Below are 13,687 nucleotides of genomic sequence, written 5' to 3' on the forward strand. Positions count from 1 at the left end.
CTCACATGCTACAACGTTGCAGATTGTCACTTGTCACGTCCCATGCCACACGTTGCAGATTGTCACGTGCCACGTCCCATGCCACACGTTGCAGATTGTCACTTGCCACGTCCCATGCCACACGTTGCGGATTGTCACTTGCCTGCTATAATTGTCTCTTGCTGTGTCCCAGAGTCAGGCTTATTCAACTGGTGACCCCCCTGTGTCCAATTCACACTCTGATTGGCTGGCCGCTGCCCCCCTGTGTCCTGTGACAGTGAATAAACTCATCTCCCAGGACAGCGCTGAACGCAAGCCACGCCCACCCCTTTGACAAGCACCACCTACCCGAGCCACCATGGGCTGAGCGCTGAGTGTCAGCCCCGCCCCTCCCAGCCTGCGCTGACATCAGTGCTGGGCAGGGAGGAATGGGCTGGCTGCTGCCGCTGGGAGAGCGGAGAGAGAGAGCAGAGCGCACAAAGGGCTCATCCTGAGCGGACGTGTCAGCGCTGCATCCTACCCCAGGGGAAGCAGAGAGATGATGTAAGCTCTCTGCTGCCACGGCTGCCTGCACACTGCACAGTGAGGGCGGAACTGCAGGGATGCAGGGCGGGCGGTGAGAGATGATGTTATCTCTCTGCTCCCCCGCCCGCCGGCTCCCTGATTGGCCAGCAGCCACTCACTGTCACTGAGCCACACAGCTGCTCACCAACAGAGCCGCCCGTGCTCTCAGCCGCGGAGCCCCCCACCGGCTCTCTCACCTGCAGCGACGCCTGCCCGCCCACTCACCCACATTCTCGGAGGGGGCAATTGCCCCCCCCCGGATCCGCCCCTGAGAGGCATGCAGTATAGTATTTCCTGCGGTTGTTTTTCTATACAGGCTGCTCAAGAGGGAACCATCCTCTCCTCGACATATCTCAACATCGAAAAAAGATATACGGTCCCTACTATGTGACATATTGAAAGAAAGGTAAAACTCGTTTCTGTTCATTCTCTCCATGCATCACTCTAGGAGCGCCAAGGGTCCATCCCATATAACAAAGATATCATCGATATACTGGTGCCACGTAAAAACGTGGTCCGTGTATATCGATAGAGTCTCATCTGATAGAAAGGTATGTTCCCACTCCCCCAGGTACAGGTTGGCATATGATGGGGCACAGCATGTCCCCATCGCTACCCCCTGCACCTGGAGGTAGTGGAAACCATTAAATGTAAATACATTATGGTAAAGAATGAACTTGAGCATGGAGAGAATGAACTCATCGTATTTTTCATCCTTGTCTGTAAGAGAACTGGTAGTTTGCGCCTGGCGCGCACTCGTGCACATGTGCACGATCACGGACAACTACGGACTCTTCCGAATGCCGGGGCGCATGTGCGTGCGCAATGGACGCGTGCACGCACAGGAGCACGTCCCTAACGGCAATTGGCTCCAGACGGCGACGATTTAAAGAGCGCCCGGACTCTCTAACAGTGCTGACTGGTCTTCAGCTGTGTCCTGATTCTCTGAACCTTTTTATAACCTGCATGATACCCGTTGCTGATCCTGGCTTTCCCTGACTCTGCTTTTGGACTCTGATATACTCTGACTTCTGGTTCCTGATTCCGGCTTCCACCTGACTCTGTTCCTGCCTAATGCCTTGTACCTTGATGCCCGCCTGTTAACGAACCCGGCTACCTCCACGACTCTGCTTCTGACCTCTGCTCAGCTCCAACACTGCCTCTGGGTACCTGTGCCGGCTCCCTATCATCTCAGATATCCTGGGTCCAGTATCCTCCTGTCTCCTGACCACAGGAAGTTCTGGCAAGCCACGAAACCTGAACCTGCAAGTTGGTTGGAGTGCTCCTTTAACATCAGCTGTACTACCGAGCTTCATCCCAGCTCCTTGCCTGCTGTCCTGCCTATGCCATCAAGCCTGCTACTCCAACCGCAAGCTCTGCAAGCAACATTCCCAGGCACTCGTGTTCCTGCTGCCCCTAGCCACCATCTGTTCCATCTTCAGTGGGGCTTGGGTTGGAGATACAAGGGAGGCCGACCTCATCATATCAGACTCCTACCAGGTCCATGACAGTACCAGTCAGCCACGGTCGGAGTCTGAAAGGGAGGCCTCCCCACCAGAGGACATTTTCAGATCAATCTCTGCACTAACATACATTGTGCAGGGGTTACAGAAAAATCTTAGTCGCACGGCAGAGCGACTCTCGGACAAGGCGATTGTTGCATCGGCCAATGCTTCTCCTTCAGTCACAGACTCTGCTGTTCAAGCAGAGCTTGGGTTGCTCTGCGAGGCTACTCCCCCTCCGGAGCCCAGGGTGCCTATTCCTGAACGTTTTTCCGGAGACCGTGGAAAGTTCCGTACCTTCCGGAATTCCTGTGAACTTTACTTCTCTCAGTTACCCCGAACCTTTGCTTCAGAGGACATCAAGGTGGGATTCATCATCACCCTGTTATCAAACAAACCACTTTCCTGGGCCCACCATCTCCAGGAGCAACATGATCCAGTTCTGCCAGTTACTGATTCATTTTTCTCAGCCATGGCTCAGTTATACCCTGATCCCTTCTACCACCAGACTGCTGAATCCAAGCTTGGCAAGTTACAACAAGGCCCTAGGCCTGTTGAGGACTATGTAACCAATTTTCGTGTCTGAAATGCCAATGGAATCACTCCGCACTTTATCACCAGTTTCGCTTGGGACTTTCTGATACTTTGAAGGATGAGCTTGCCAGAGTGGGAGTACCAACGTCTCTGGAAGACCTGATCAGCTTAACCATCCAGATCGATCGACGATTTAGAGAAAGACAATCTGAAAAGTTTAAAGGAACCTTTTCTGTGGCTTCTAAGTCTGACATTCTTCCTCCTTCATCTGTTGCACCCCCCCAGAAGGGAAGAACTGCATAAAACTTACCATAGGAGTTTTCGAAGGCCTCCTCTTTCCTCTGTTGAACGCCTCCGACGGCAGCAAGCCAATTATAGCCAATCTATGTCTTTTTTGCGGGGAGGCTGGCCACTTTATACGGACTTGCCAATAAGATCCAGCAGACCTTGTCCCTATTTGCCTCATATGATGTATCTCCCTGTAAAAGATCGGTCACATGTCTCCCTCCTAGTTGAGCTTCAGTTCTCTGGAAAGACAGTTTCAGTACCGGCTATTATAGACTCTGGGGCCTGTAGCTGTTTTGTAGATTCTGTATTCATCGCTCTGCATCAGCTCCCCGTGTGTGCCAAGAAGCAAGGTTTCATGTCCACCTGGCCGACGGCCAGAAACTGCACCTATCCTCTGCCAAACTTCCTCAGGCCACCATGAACTCCTCCGGCTGGACGTCATAACATCTCCCATGTTCCCTGTCATCCTTGGCATTCCATGGTTGAAAGCCCATAATCCGCACATTAACTGGCTCACAGGAGACATCTCCTTTTCATCCAACTACTGCCAGAGGCACTCTTTTCCAGGAAAAACGGTTAACACCACTCCTCTCTTGAGTCTACAGCCAGACCCGGAAACTCTAAAATTGATCCCTGCTGCCTACCATGAATATTTGGATGTGAAGACGGGTGCAGACACTCTTCCCCCCTCATAGGACATATTATTGTCCTATTGAACTTTTACCAGGGGCCGAGATCCCATTTGGTAGAATCTATTCTCTCTCTGAGCATCGATGAAAGCCTAGAAAAACAGTTCATTCGGCCCTCCACGTCTCCTGCAGGTGCCAGTATTTTCTTTGTGAAGAAAAAGGACCATTCCTTGAGACCCTGTGTTATCGGGACCTTAATAAAGTCACAGTTAAGAATCGATACCCCCTTCCTCTGATTCCTGATCTTTTCCAGAGACTGAGGGGGCACGAGTATTTTCCAAGCTTGACTTAAGGGGAGCATATAATTTAGTCTGAATCAGGGAAGGAGATGAATGGAAGACGGCCTTCCGGACACGCTTTGGCCACTTTGATTATCTCGTTGTAATGCCCCAGCCACATTTCGGCACCTAGTGAATGATGTTTTCCGGGACTTTCTGGATCTGTTTGTCATCGTTTACTTAGATGACATTCTTATATTCTCTGAATCCATTGAATCTCATCAAATCCATGTGAAGAAGGTATTGAGTTGGCTCCGTGAACACTGTCTGTATGCAAAAGCTGAAAAATGTGACTTTGAAAAACAAACCATACATTTTCTGGGACTTGTCATCTCTGCTGATGATATTTCCATGGACCCACAGAAAGTCACATCTGTCCTGGAATGGCCTGCTCCTACAGACAGAAAGGCTGTCCAGAGGTTTGTGGGGTTTGCTAATTTTTACAGGAAATTTATCAAGGACTTTTCCGGCATCATTACCCCCATCACACAATTAACAAGACAGCATGTCCCCTTCTGTTGGACTCCAGAAGCTCAAGAGGCTTTTGAACAACCAAAAGCCTTATTTACTTCAGCCCCCATTTTGAAGCATCCTGACCCATCACTGGCCTATGTATTAGAGGTAGATGCCTCTGAGAGTGCAGTCGGGGCTATATTATCCCAACACCAGGGTCCCAAATCCTTACTTCATCCAGTGGCCTTTTTCTCCAAGAAGCTGAATCCTTCTGAGAGGAACTATGACATTGGAGACCGAGAGTTGCTGGCCATCAAGGCAGTGCTCGAAGAGTGGCGTTATCTCTTGGAGGGAGTGTCTTACCCGATCCTCATCTTCACGGATCACAAAAATCTTGAATATTGGAGGACGGCTAGACGATTAAGGCCTAGACAAGCAAGATGGGCACTGTTCTTTTCACGTTTCATGTTCCACATTACTTATCGCCCTGGCTCAAAGAACGGTAAACCAGATGCCTTGTCTCGCATGTTCAACAGCCCTGTAATTTACTTGGAACCTGATACCATTCTGCTTGAAGAAATTTTCTGTTTCTTCAAGCAGATCTGATGTCACAAATAAAAGCAGAGTTGATAAACCAGCCTCCTTCCCAGGACCTGGCTCTTCAACTAAGAAATGACCTTTACTTCCATAAAGAGCAAATCTTTGTCCCAGAACAATTCAGGGTTGCTATTTTGAGATGGTGTCATGATCACCCCCTTGCGGGGAACTTCGGAATTTTCAAGACTGCCGATTTGATCTCCCGTACTTTCTGGTGGCCGGATTTAATGCAGGACTGCAAGAGATATGTGAGATCTTGTACCACATGCCTTCGCAATAAGACGGACAAGGCCAGAACCTGGGGGCTTTTGGAATCTCTCCCTGTACCTGAGAAACCATGAAGTATGATCTCCATGGATTTCATTGTGGAACTTCCTCCATCCGAAGACTTCACTACCATTTTTGTTGTTGTTGATCGCCTGACCAAAATGGCTAATTTCGTACCTTTACAAGGAATTCCTTCTGCCACTGAGACTACTTCAGCTTTCATTAAATAAATTGTTAAGTTGCATGGTATCCCTGACAGCATCATCTCCGATTGAGGAGTGCAATTTACTTCTAGATTTTGGAGGGCTCTATGTGAGGCACTGAACATTGAACTCCGCCTCTCCACAGCATATCACCCACAAACAAACAGTCAAACCGAAAGGACTAACCAGACCCTTGAACAGTATTTACGGTGTTTTTCCTCCTTTGCACAGGACGATTGGCTGTCACTCCTCCCACTTGCAGAATTTTCTTACAATAATTCCATTCACTCAGCAACCAATCACCCTTCTTTGCCAATTATGGGTATCATCCCTCCTTCTTGTCGGAATTATCTACTAAATCTTCTGTACCTGCAGTACAAGACTGATTACATTTCCTCAGTACCAACAACCAACTTCTACAGGACACAATCTCCAAGGCAAGCAACAAGAAATTTTTCGATAGGAAAAAAAGAGGCAACCTGAATCTGGAACCAGGAGACAAGGTCTGGCTGTCTACAGTGAATTTAAGGTTAAACTGCCCTTCGAGGAAACTTGGTCCAAAATTCTTGGGCCCTTTTCCAGTCAAAAGGAAAATTAATGCAGTGGCATTTGAATTGGTGTTACCCAAGAACCTGAAAATCCATCCAGTATTCCATGTTTCCTTGTTGAAACCAACAGTTCAAAATCCCTTTCCAGACTGGGTTTCTGAAATCCCTCCCCCACTTCTTATTTAAAGGTAATGAGGAATTTGAAGTGGAAGCCGTGTTGGACTGCAAAATTAAGAATAACCAAACACAGTTCCTTGTCAAATGGAAAGGCTACGGCCCAGAGGAGGAACCAGCTTCCAATGTGCATGCTCCAAGACTGGTACCCTGAAAAAAGAGCCTTGAAGAGCATCCAGAGGCTGCCCTTAAGGGGGGGGAAATGTAAGAGAAGTGGTAGTTTGCGCCTGGCGCGCACTCGCGTACATGTGTGTGATCACAGGCAACTACGGACTCTTCTGAATGCCAGGGCGCGTGCGCAACGGAAGGTGTGCACGCGCAGGAGCACATTTCTAACGCCAATTGGCACCAGATGGCCTATTTAAAGAGCGCCCGGACTCTCTGACAGTGCTGACTAGTCTTCAGCTGTGTCCTGATTCTCTGAACCCTGTTATAACCTGCATGATAACTGTTGCTGATCCTGGCTTTCCCTGACTCTGCTTTTGCTGCCCGCCTGTTACCGAACCCGGCTACCCCCACGACTCTGCTTTCAACCTCTGCTTAGCTCCAACACTGCCTCTGGGTACCTGTGCCGGCTCTCTATCATCTCAGATCTCCTGGGTCCAGTATCCTCCTGTCTCCTGACCACAGGAAGTTCTGGCAAGCCACGAAACCTGAACCTGCAAGTTGGTTGGAGTGCTCCTTTAACATCAGCTGTACTACCGAGCTTCATCCCAGCTCTTTGCCTGCTATCCTGCCTGTGCCATCAAGCCTGCTACTCCAACCGCAAGCTCTGCAAGCAACATTCCCAGGCACTCATGTTCCTCCTACCCCTAGCCACCATCAGTTCCATCTTCAGTGGGGCTTGGGTTGGAGATACAAGGAAGGCCGACCTCGTCATATCAGACTCCTACCAGGTATGTGACATTGTCATTTTTTCTGTGCAGCACATGCCTCACAGCTGCAAGTCCTCAGTCGTGAGGAATCGAGCTATGGATGGTATCCCTCACGTATGACTGAAGGCACGTTACATGTGGTCTAAGGTATTCATCAACCACTCTACTAGCGTTTTCGCTGATTGCCCCTTGTCCGGAAATAATGGGCCTTCTTGGGTTTTTTTTTAGATCCTTGTGGATCTTGGGAAGGGCATAAAAAGTGGGAACTATGGGGTTCTCACAAAGTACCAGGTAGGTTTGGTAATTGTACCATTTGAAAAGGACTGGTCCACTAATGCGTAAAATTCATTGTTATATTTTTCCACTATGTTAGCAGTGATACGGCAGTACTAGTCCTGATTCTTTAGGATCTCATTGCATATAGCAATGTATTGCACATTGTTCAAAAGGACAATGTTGCCCCCATTGTCCGCTGGCTTGATAGTAATCATTTTATTACTGGACAACTGTTTTAGGGCTTGTATTTCAGCATCATTTAAGTTGGTGTTCCGTGGGGATCGTGTCATACGCTACCTAGGTCCTTGTTAATTAGTTTAAGAAAAGCAGCAACATTGGCATTCAAACTTGGAGCTGGAAATTTGTCAGATTTTTTTATTAATTGGGAACCAACTGAGGCATCTTTTTCGGAGCTAGTGTATTTGTCTGTGGGAGCCAACAGTTTGTTTAGATCAACCCGATCAATAAGATCAGATTGATCACTTTCCTCTAATAGTGATATGAGCTGATCTAGTGCTTTTGCTTCATTAGGGGAAGGGTCAGTGTGCACTCTTTGTTTCTGGTAAAAGCTTCTAAGGATTAGTTTTCAAGCAAATATTTGGAGATCCTTTGTAAGTTCAAATTTGTCCAAATTTTCATTTGGACAAAACCTAAGGCCTCTTTTGAGAACAGTAGTTTCATCTCGAGTAAGTTTGTAGGAGGAGAGATTTACAATATTAAGATCTGTATTGTATTGAGTCTCATTGGCAACTGTTAGGTGTTGTATTTGGATTTCTATGTGCTTGTGTTGAGGGTTTGTCCGGCATGGAAGGTGGCCAAGAGTGACTCTGTAAATGGACAAAGTACAGTAACAAATTGTTCAAAAGAAATGAGTCATAGGATGTGTATTGATGTGTTTACCACAGCAAAGTAGATTCTGTATTATGGCATGTTATCAGCTGCCATTCACCTGACTTCTGTTCTGTTGTCCTGTCCCAGAATCTGAAATGTCCCCTCTTTTAGTTTTTATGTCCATTATTCTAACCACTTGACTCCTGGGCCAATTTTGACACTACTCACATAAAAATCATAGTTTTTTTACTAGAAAATCCTTAGAAACCCCAAACATTATATATTTGTTTGAAAGCGGAGACCCTGGAGATTAAAATGGTGGTTGTTGCAATTTTGAACAATATTTGCGCAGCCATTTAAAAACGCCAATACAGACAAATTAGTGCACACAAATGCAACACAATACCCAATTTTTGTTAAATATAAAAGAGTATTAAAAGGTATAAAATGTATTGTTCCAAGTAAATAGATGCCTAACAAGTCATGCTTTACTGTGCCATCCGTGCAATGGTGACAAGCTACAGTAACTAAAAAACAAAAACAAAAATCTCCATAGATGTCGCTTTAAAAGACTTTACAGGTTTTCACTTTATATTTGAACAGGAGCTCTGCCGCTAGAATTATTGCTCTGTGTGACATTTGCAATGATACCTCTCATGTGCGATCTCTGTTTATATATGCGTGCAGGGCTTACATATGCATTCGCATTTGCTGTGAGCATGAGGGGACAAGGGCACTTTAGATATTTTCTTATTTATTTAAAACTTTTTTTTTAACCCCAGACCTCTCCTCTGCTCTCCAAGATCAGTTTGATCAGATGCATTACAGGCCGGTGCCAATAGTGATGAAATCCTTATCGCTTCAGGTTTCTTACATCGCAGAGCGGAGGTACGGATGTACCTTCCTTCCCTCTCAGTTCACCACTACACCAAGTGGCCGCATATTTCTGCAGCTGAATAGATTATTAGTGTATTAAATGAATAGCTTAATATTTTCTCTGCTAAATGCTTGGATGTCATCTTTTTGGTGAACAAACACAGTTTTAGAGTTTGTCATTAGCAAGGCCAAAGTTTATTTTTCTTTCAGATGTCAAGAGTGCATGTTGGTCAGCGAGTGCACGTTGTTCTGCGAGTGCATGTTGGTCTGCGGGTGCACGTGGGTCTGCGGGTGCACGTGGGTCAGCGAGTGCACGTTGGTCAGCGAGTGCATGTTGGTCACAGGTGCATGTTGGTCTGCGGGTGCACGTGGGTCGGCGGGTGCACGTTGGTCGGCAAGTGCACGTTGGTCAGCGAGTGCTCATTGGTCAGCGGGTGCACGTTGGTCAGCGGGTGCATGTTGGTCAGCGAGTGGACGTTGGTCAACGAGTACCTGTGTATTGTCTTGTTGAGTACCTGTGTATTGTCTTGTTAAGTATTAGTGTCAGGAAGCTAGTTGTTAGGTAATTTGGACAGGGTATAATCCCCAATCCTCATTAAATTAGTAGTCACGATGCCCAGTGGGTGTGGAGATGTGGCTCGGTGTACATCTTGCAGCATGTATGCGTTCCTTGATCATCAGATCAAGGGTGAATACTGCTGCGCAAAATGTAAGCACATTGTTTCCCTGGTAGCCCAGATTATGAATCTGGGGAAGAAACTGTCAGCACTGAGAAATCCCTCCATACTAAAGGAGAGCCACATCGAGCCACACCAGAAAGGTAGAGGTAGATTAGGGAAGTAAACAAGTGGCTGAAGAGCTGATGTAGTAAGGAGGGGTTTGAGTTCCTGGAGGACTGGGCCGACTTCTCAGTCGATCACCAGTACTATAGAAGGGACAGACTGCACCTAAATGAGGTAGGTGCAGATCAGCTGGGAGTAAAGATGGCCAGAACATATTCCGGAGGGTAGTACTGGGGGGCATTTGTGGTAGGTTGACTAAAGCACATAAACCCAAGGTAAGTATAGTAACAAGTCCTAGCTGCAATATCAAAACACCCAATAAGAGGATAGTATGCGACCGGTCTAAACTACGTGGCATGTTCACCAATGCCAGGAGCCTGGCGGACAAGATGGGTGAACTAGAGATACCGTTGTACAAGGAGGATTTGGATTTTGTGGGAATTTCAGAGACCTGGTTCAACAGCTCTCATGATTGGCTGGCAACCATTCAAGGGTATACCCTTTATCGCAGGGATAGAGAGGGTAAAAAAGGGGGAGGGGTATGCCTATTTATCAAGAATAATGTACAAGTGAATGTGAGAGATGGCATCACTAAGGGAGCTAGGGAGGAGGTGGAATCCTTAAGGGGAAAATATTACAGGGAGTATGCTATAGGCCCCCTAACCTGAGGGAGGAGGGGGAGACGGATCTCCTATCACAAGTTGGATTAGCAGCAAGGATGGGAAGTGTTATCATAATGGGGGATTTTAATTATCCAGACAAAGACTGGGCGGAGGGAACCACGCATTTGTTTAAGGCTCGCCAGTTCCTAAATGTCTTGCAGGATAATTTCATGGTTCAGATGGTAGACGCACCAACTTGAAATAAAGCGTTACTGGATCTACAGATTACCAACAATACAGACCTGATCACGGATGTGGAAATACGGGGCAATTTAGGAAACAGTGATCACAGGTGAATTGGCTTCAGTATAAATCACACAAATAGGAAACGTAAGGGGAATACAAAGACACTGAATTTCAAAAGAGCCAACTTCCCTAAACTACAAACCTTGTTAGAAGGCATGAATTGGTTTAAAATCTTAGGAACAAAGAACATGGAGGAGAGATGGGTTTGCTTTAAGAGCATATTAAATGAGGGCATTAGCCAATGCATCCCATTGGGTAATACATTTAAAAGAGTGAACAAAAGTCCTGGATGGCTTAACTCCAATGTAAAAATGCATATAAAAGCAAAGGAGAAGGCCTTCAAAAAATATAAGGTTGAGGGATCATCATCAGCATTCAGACTTTATAAACAATGCAACAAGAAATGTAAGGGTGCAATTAGGGCGGCTAAGATAGAACACGAAAGACACATAGTGGAGGAGAGCATACAAAATCCCCAAAAATTCTTTAAGTATGTAAACAGTAAAAAATGGAGGACAGACCATTTTGGTCCCATAAAAAATGAGGAAGGATATCTGGTTACAAAGGATGGGTAGATGGTGAAGGTATTGAATTTATTCTTCTCAGTCTTCACGGTGGAATCAGGGGGGCTTTAGTATCCAAAACTGCAGTGTCTATACTTATGACACATCACAGGAAGCACCTCCATGGTTAACAGAGGACAGAATTAAAATTAGACTTGGGAAACTTAACATTAATAAATCACCGGGACCAGATGGCTTGCATCCGAGTGTACTTAGGGAACTCAGTCAAGTAATAGACCATTGTTTCTAATTTTTACTGACAGTCTACTGACTGGAATGGTACCAGGTGATTGGAGAAAAGCCAATGTAACACCAATATTTAAAAAGAATTACAGACCAGTTAGCCTAACATCAATAGTATGCAAGCTCTTGGAGGGGATGATAAAGGACTATATACAAGATTTTAGTAATGAGATTGGTATCATTAGCAGTAATCAGCATGGATTCATGAAGAATCATTCTTGCCAAACCAATCTATTAACCTTTTATAAAGGAGGTGAGTTGCAATTTAGATAAAGGAAGGCCCGTAGACGTGGTGTATCTGAATTTTGCAAAAGCATTTGACACAGTTCCCCATAAACGTTTACTGTACAAAATAAGGTCCGTTGGCATGGACCATAGGGTGAGTACATGGATTGAAAACTGCTACAAGGGTGAGTTCAGAGGGTGGTGATAAATGGGGAGTACTCGGAATGGTCAGAGGTAGGTAGTGGGGTCCCCCAGGGTTCTGTTCTGGGACCAATCCAATTTATTTTGTTTATAAACGACCTGGAGGATGGGGTAAACAGTTCAATCTCTGTATTTGCGGACAATACTATGCGGGGCAATAACTTCTCCGCAGGATGTGGAAACCTTGCAAAAAGATCTGAACAAATGAATGGGGTGGGCAGCTACATGGCAAATGAGGTTTAATGTAGAAAAATGTAAAATAATGCATTTGGGTGGCAAAAATATGGATGCAATCTATACACTGGGGGGAGAACCTCTGGGGGAATCTAGGATGGAAAAGGACCTGGGGGTCCTAGTAGATGATAGGCTCAGCAATGGCATGCAATGCCAAGCTGCTGCTAACAAAGCAAACAGAATATTGGCATGCATTAAAAAGGGGATCAACTCCAGAGATAGAACAATAATTCTCCCGCTCTACAAGACTCTGGCTTAGCCGCACCCAGAGTATGCTGTCCAGTTCTGGGCACCAGTCCTCAGGAAGGATGTACTGGAAATGGAGCGAGTATAAAGAAGGGCAACAAAGCTAATAAAGGGTCTGGAGGATCTTAGTTATGAGGAAAGGTTGCGAGCACGGAACTTATTCTCTCTGGAGAAGAAACGCTTGAGAGGGGATATAATTTCAATTTATAAATACCGTACTGGTGACCCCACAATAGGGATAAAACTTTTTGCGGAAGGGAGTTTAACAAGACACATGGCCACTCATTCAAATTAGAAGAAGGGTTTAACCTTAAACTACGTAGAGGGTTCTTTACTGTAAGAGCGGCAAGGATGTGGAATTCCCTTCCACAGGTTGTGGTCTCTGCGGGGAGCATCGATAGTTTCAAAAAACTATTAGATAAGCATCTGAACGACCACAACGTACAGGGATATACAATGTAATACTGACATATAATCACACTCATAGGTTGGACTTGATGTCTTTTTTCAATCTCACCTACTATGTACTACCGTATGTAATGGAACAAGGAAATTCATTTTACAGTTATTGACATCTATAATGTCTTTGCCATAGCTCGAAGGGGTTTGTCAATATTACCTTTTACCCTGGATTTAAATAGATGTTAATCATTACCAAATGGGAAATACCCAGAGAGAAAACAATTGTCTTACTTTGGCTTTCTCCTGACAGGTGCCAGGAAATACTTAGAATGCTCAGCACTTTCGCAAAGAGGACTGAAGAATGTGTTCGATGAAGCAATAAGAGCTGTTCTCATCCCACTACCAGTGAAGAAGAGGAGTAGAAAGTGTCTGATTTTGTAATCTTTGCACTCCTTCTCCTACCCCAGTCCCAGACTCGAAAAAGCCAACCCAGAGTCCTATTTGTAAAAAATTATCTGCCTAAAAAATCTTAAATTTAAAATCCATTAAGTGACACATCTTTTTCACCCTCTACTAAAACCCTTTCCTGAATGATAGATCAGTCTATTTAGCCTTATTTTTCTGAAAACGGTTTCTCCTTTTTGCTTGAACTAATTAAATGTTGCCAAAACACCCGCTCAGCTCAGTTTCTATCATTTCTACTACAAACATGAGCTATTGAACCTATTAGAGACATGACTTTTTACTCAGATCTGATTTTCTGGATGGAGGAAACAAAAAAACTGACCATAGGCAGGAGCCTAACTGCATATATTAAACACTTTATTAATCTTAATTTTCTGTATTGCATTGTAGGGTGTCAGTAAGCTCTGTCTCAGACCTATTTAGGGCTTAGGCATGACACAGCCCTCTTCTACCCACAAAGTAATTGTGGGCTAAAGGCTGTATT

The 13,687-nt window shown here is 45.5% G+C and overlaps 1 protein-coding gene across 1 annotated transcript in view; it reads left to right on the plus strand.

Annotated features, from left to right (window-relative positions):
• Window positions 1-13,410, plus strand: part of LOC141101733 (ras-related C3 botulinum toxin substrate 1-like) — an 86,593-nt gene extending 73,183 nt beyond the window's left edge. Inside the window, exon 6 of the mRNA XM_073591027.1 lies at window positions 13,049-13,410. Within this exon, the coding sequence (XP_073447128.1) occupies window positions 13,049-13,179 (131 nt within the window). The 3' untranslated portion in view covers window positions 13,180-13,410. The remainder of the gene's footprint in view (window positions 1-13,048) is intronic.
• The last annotated feature ends 277 nt before the right edge of the window (window positions 13,411-13,687 follow it).

This window comes from Aquarana catesbeiana, linkage group LG06, assembly GCF_042186555.1.
Source record: "Aquarana catesbeiana isolate 2022-GZ linkage group LG06, ASM4218655v1, whole genome shotgun sequence".
Classification (NCBI taxonomy): domain Eukaryota; kingdom Metazoa; phylum Chordata; class Amphibia; order Anura; family Ranidae; genus Aquarana; species Aquarana catesbeiana.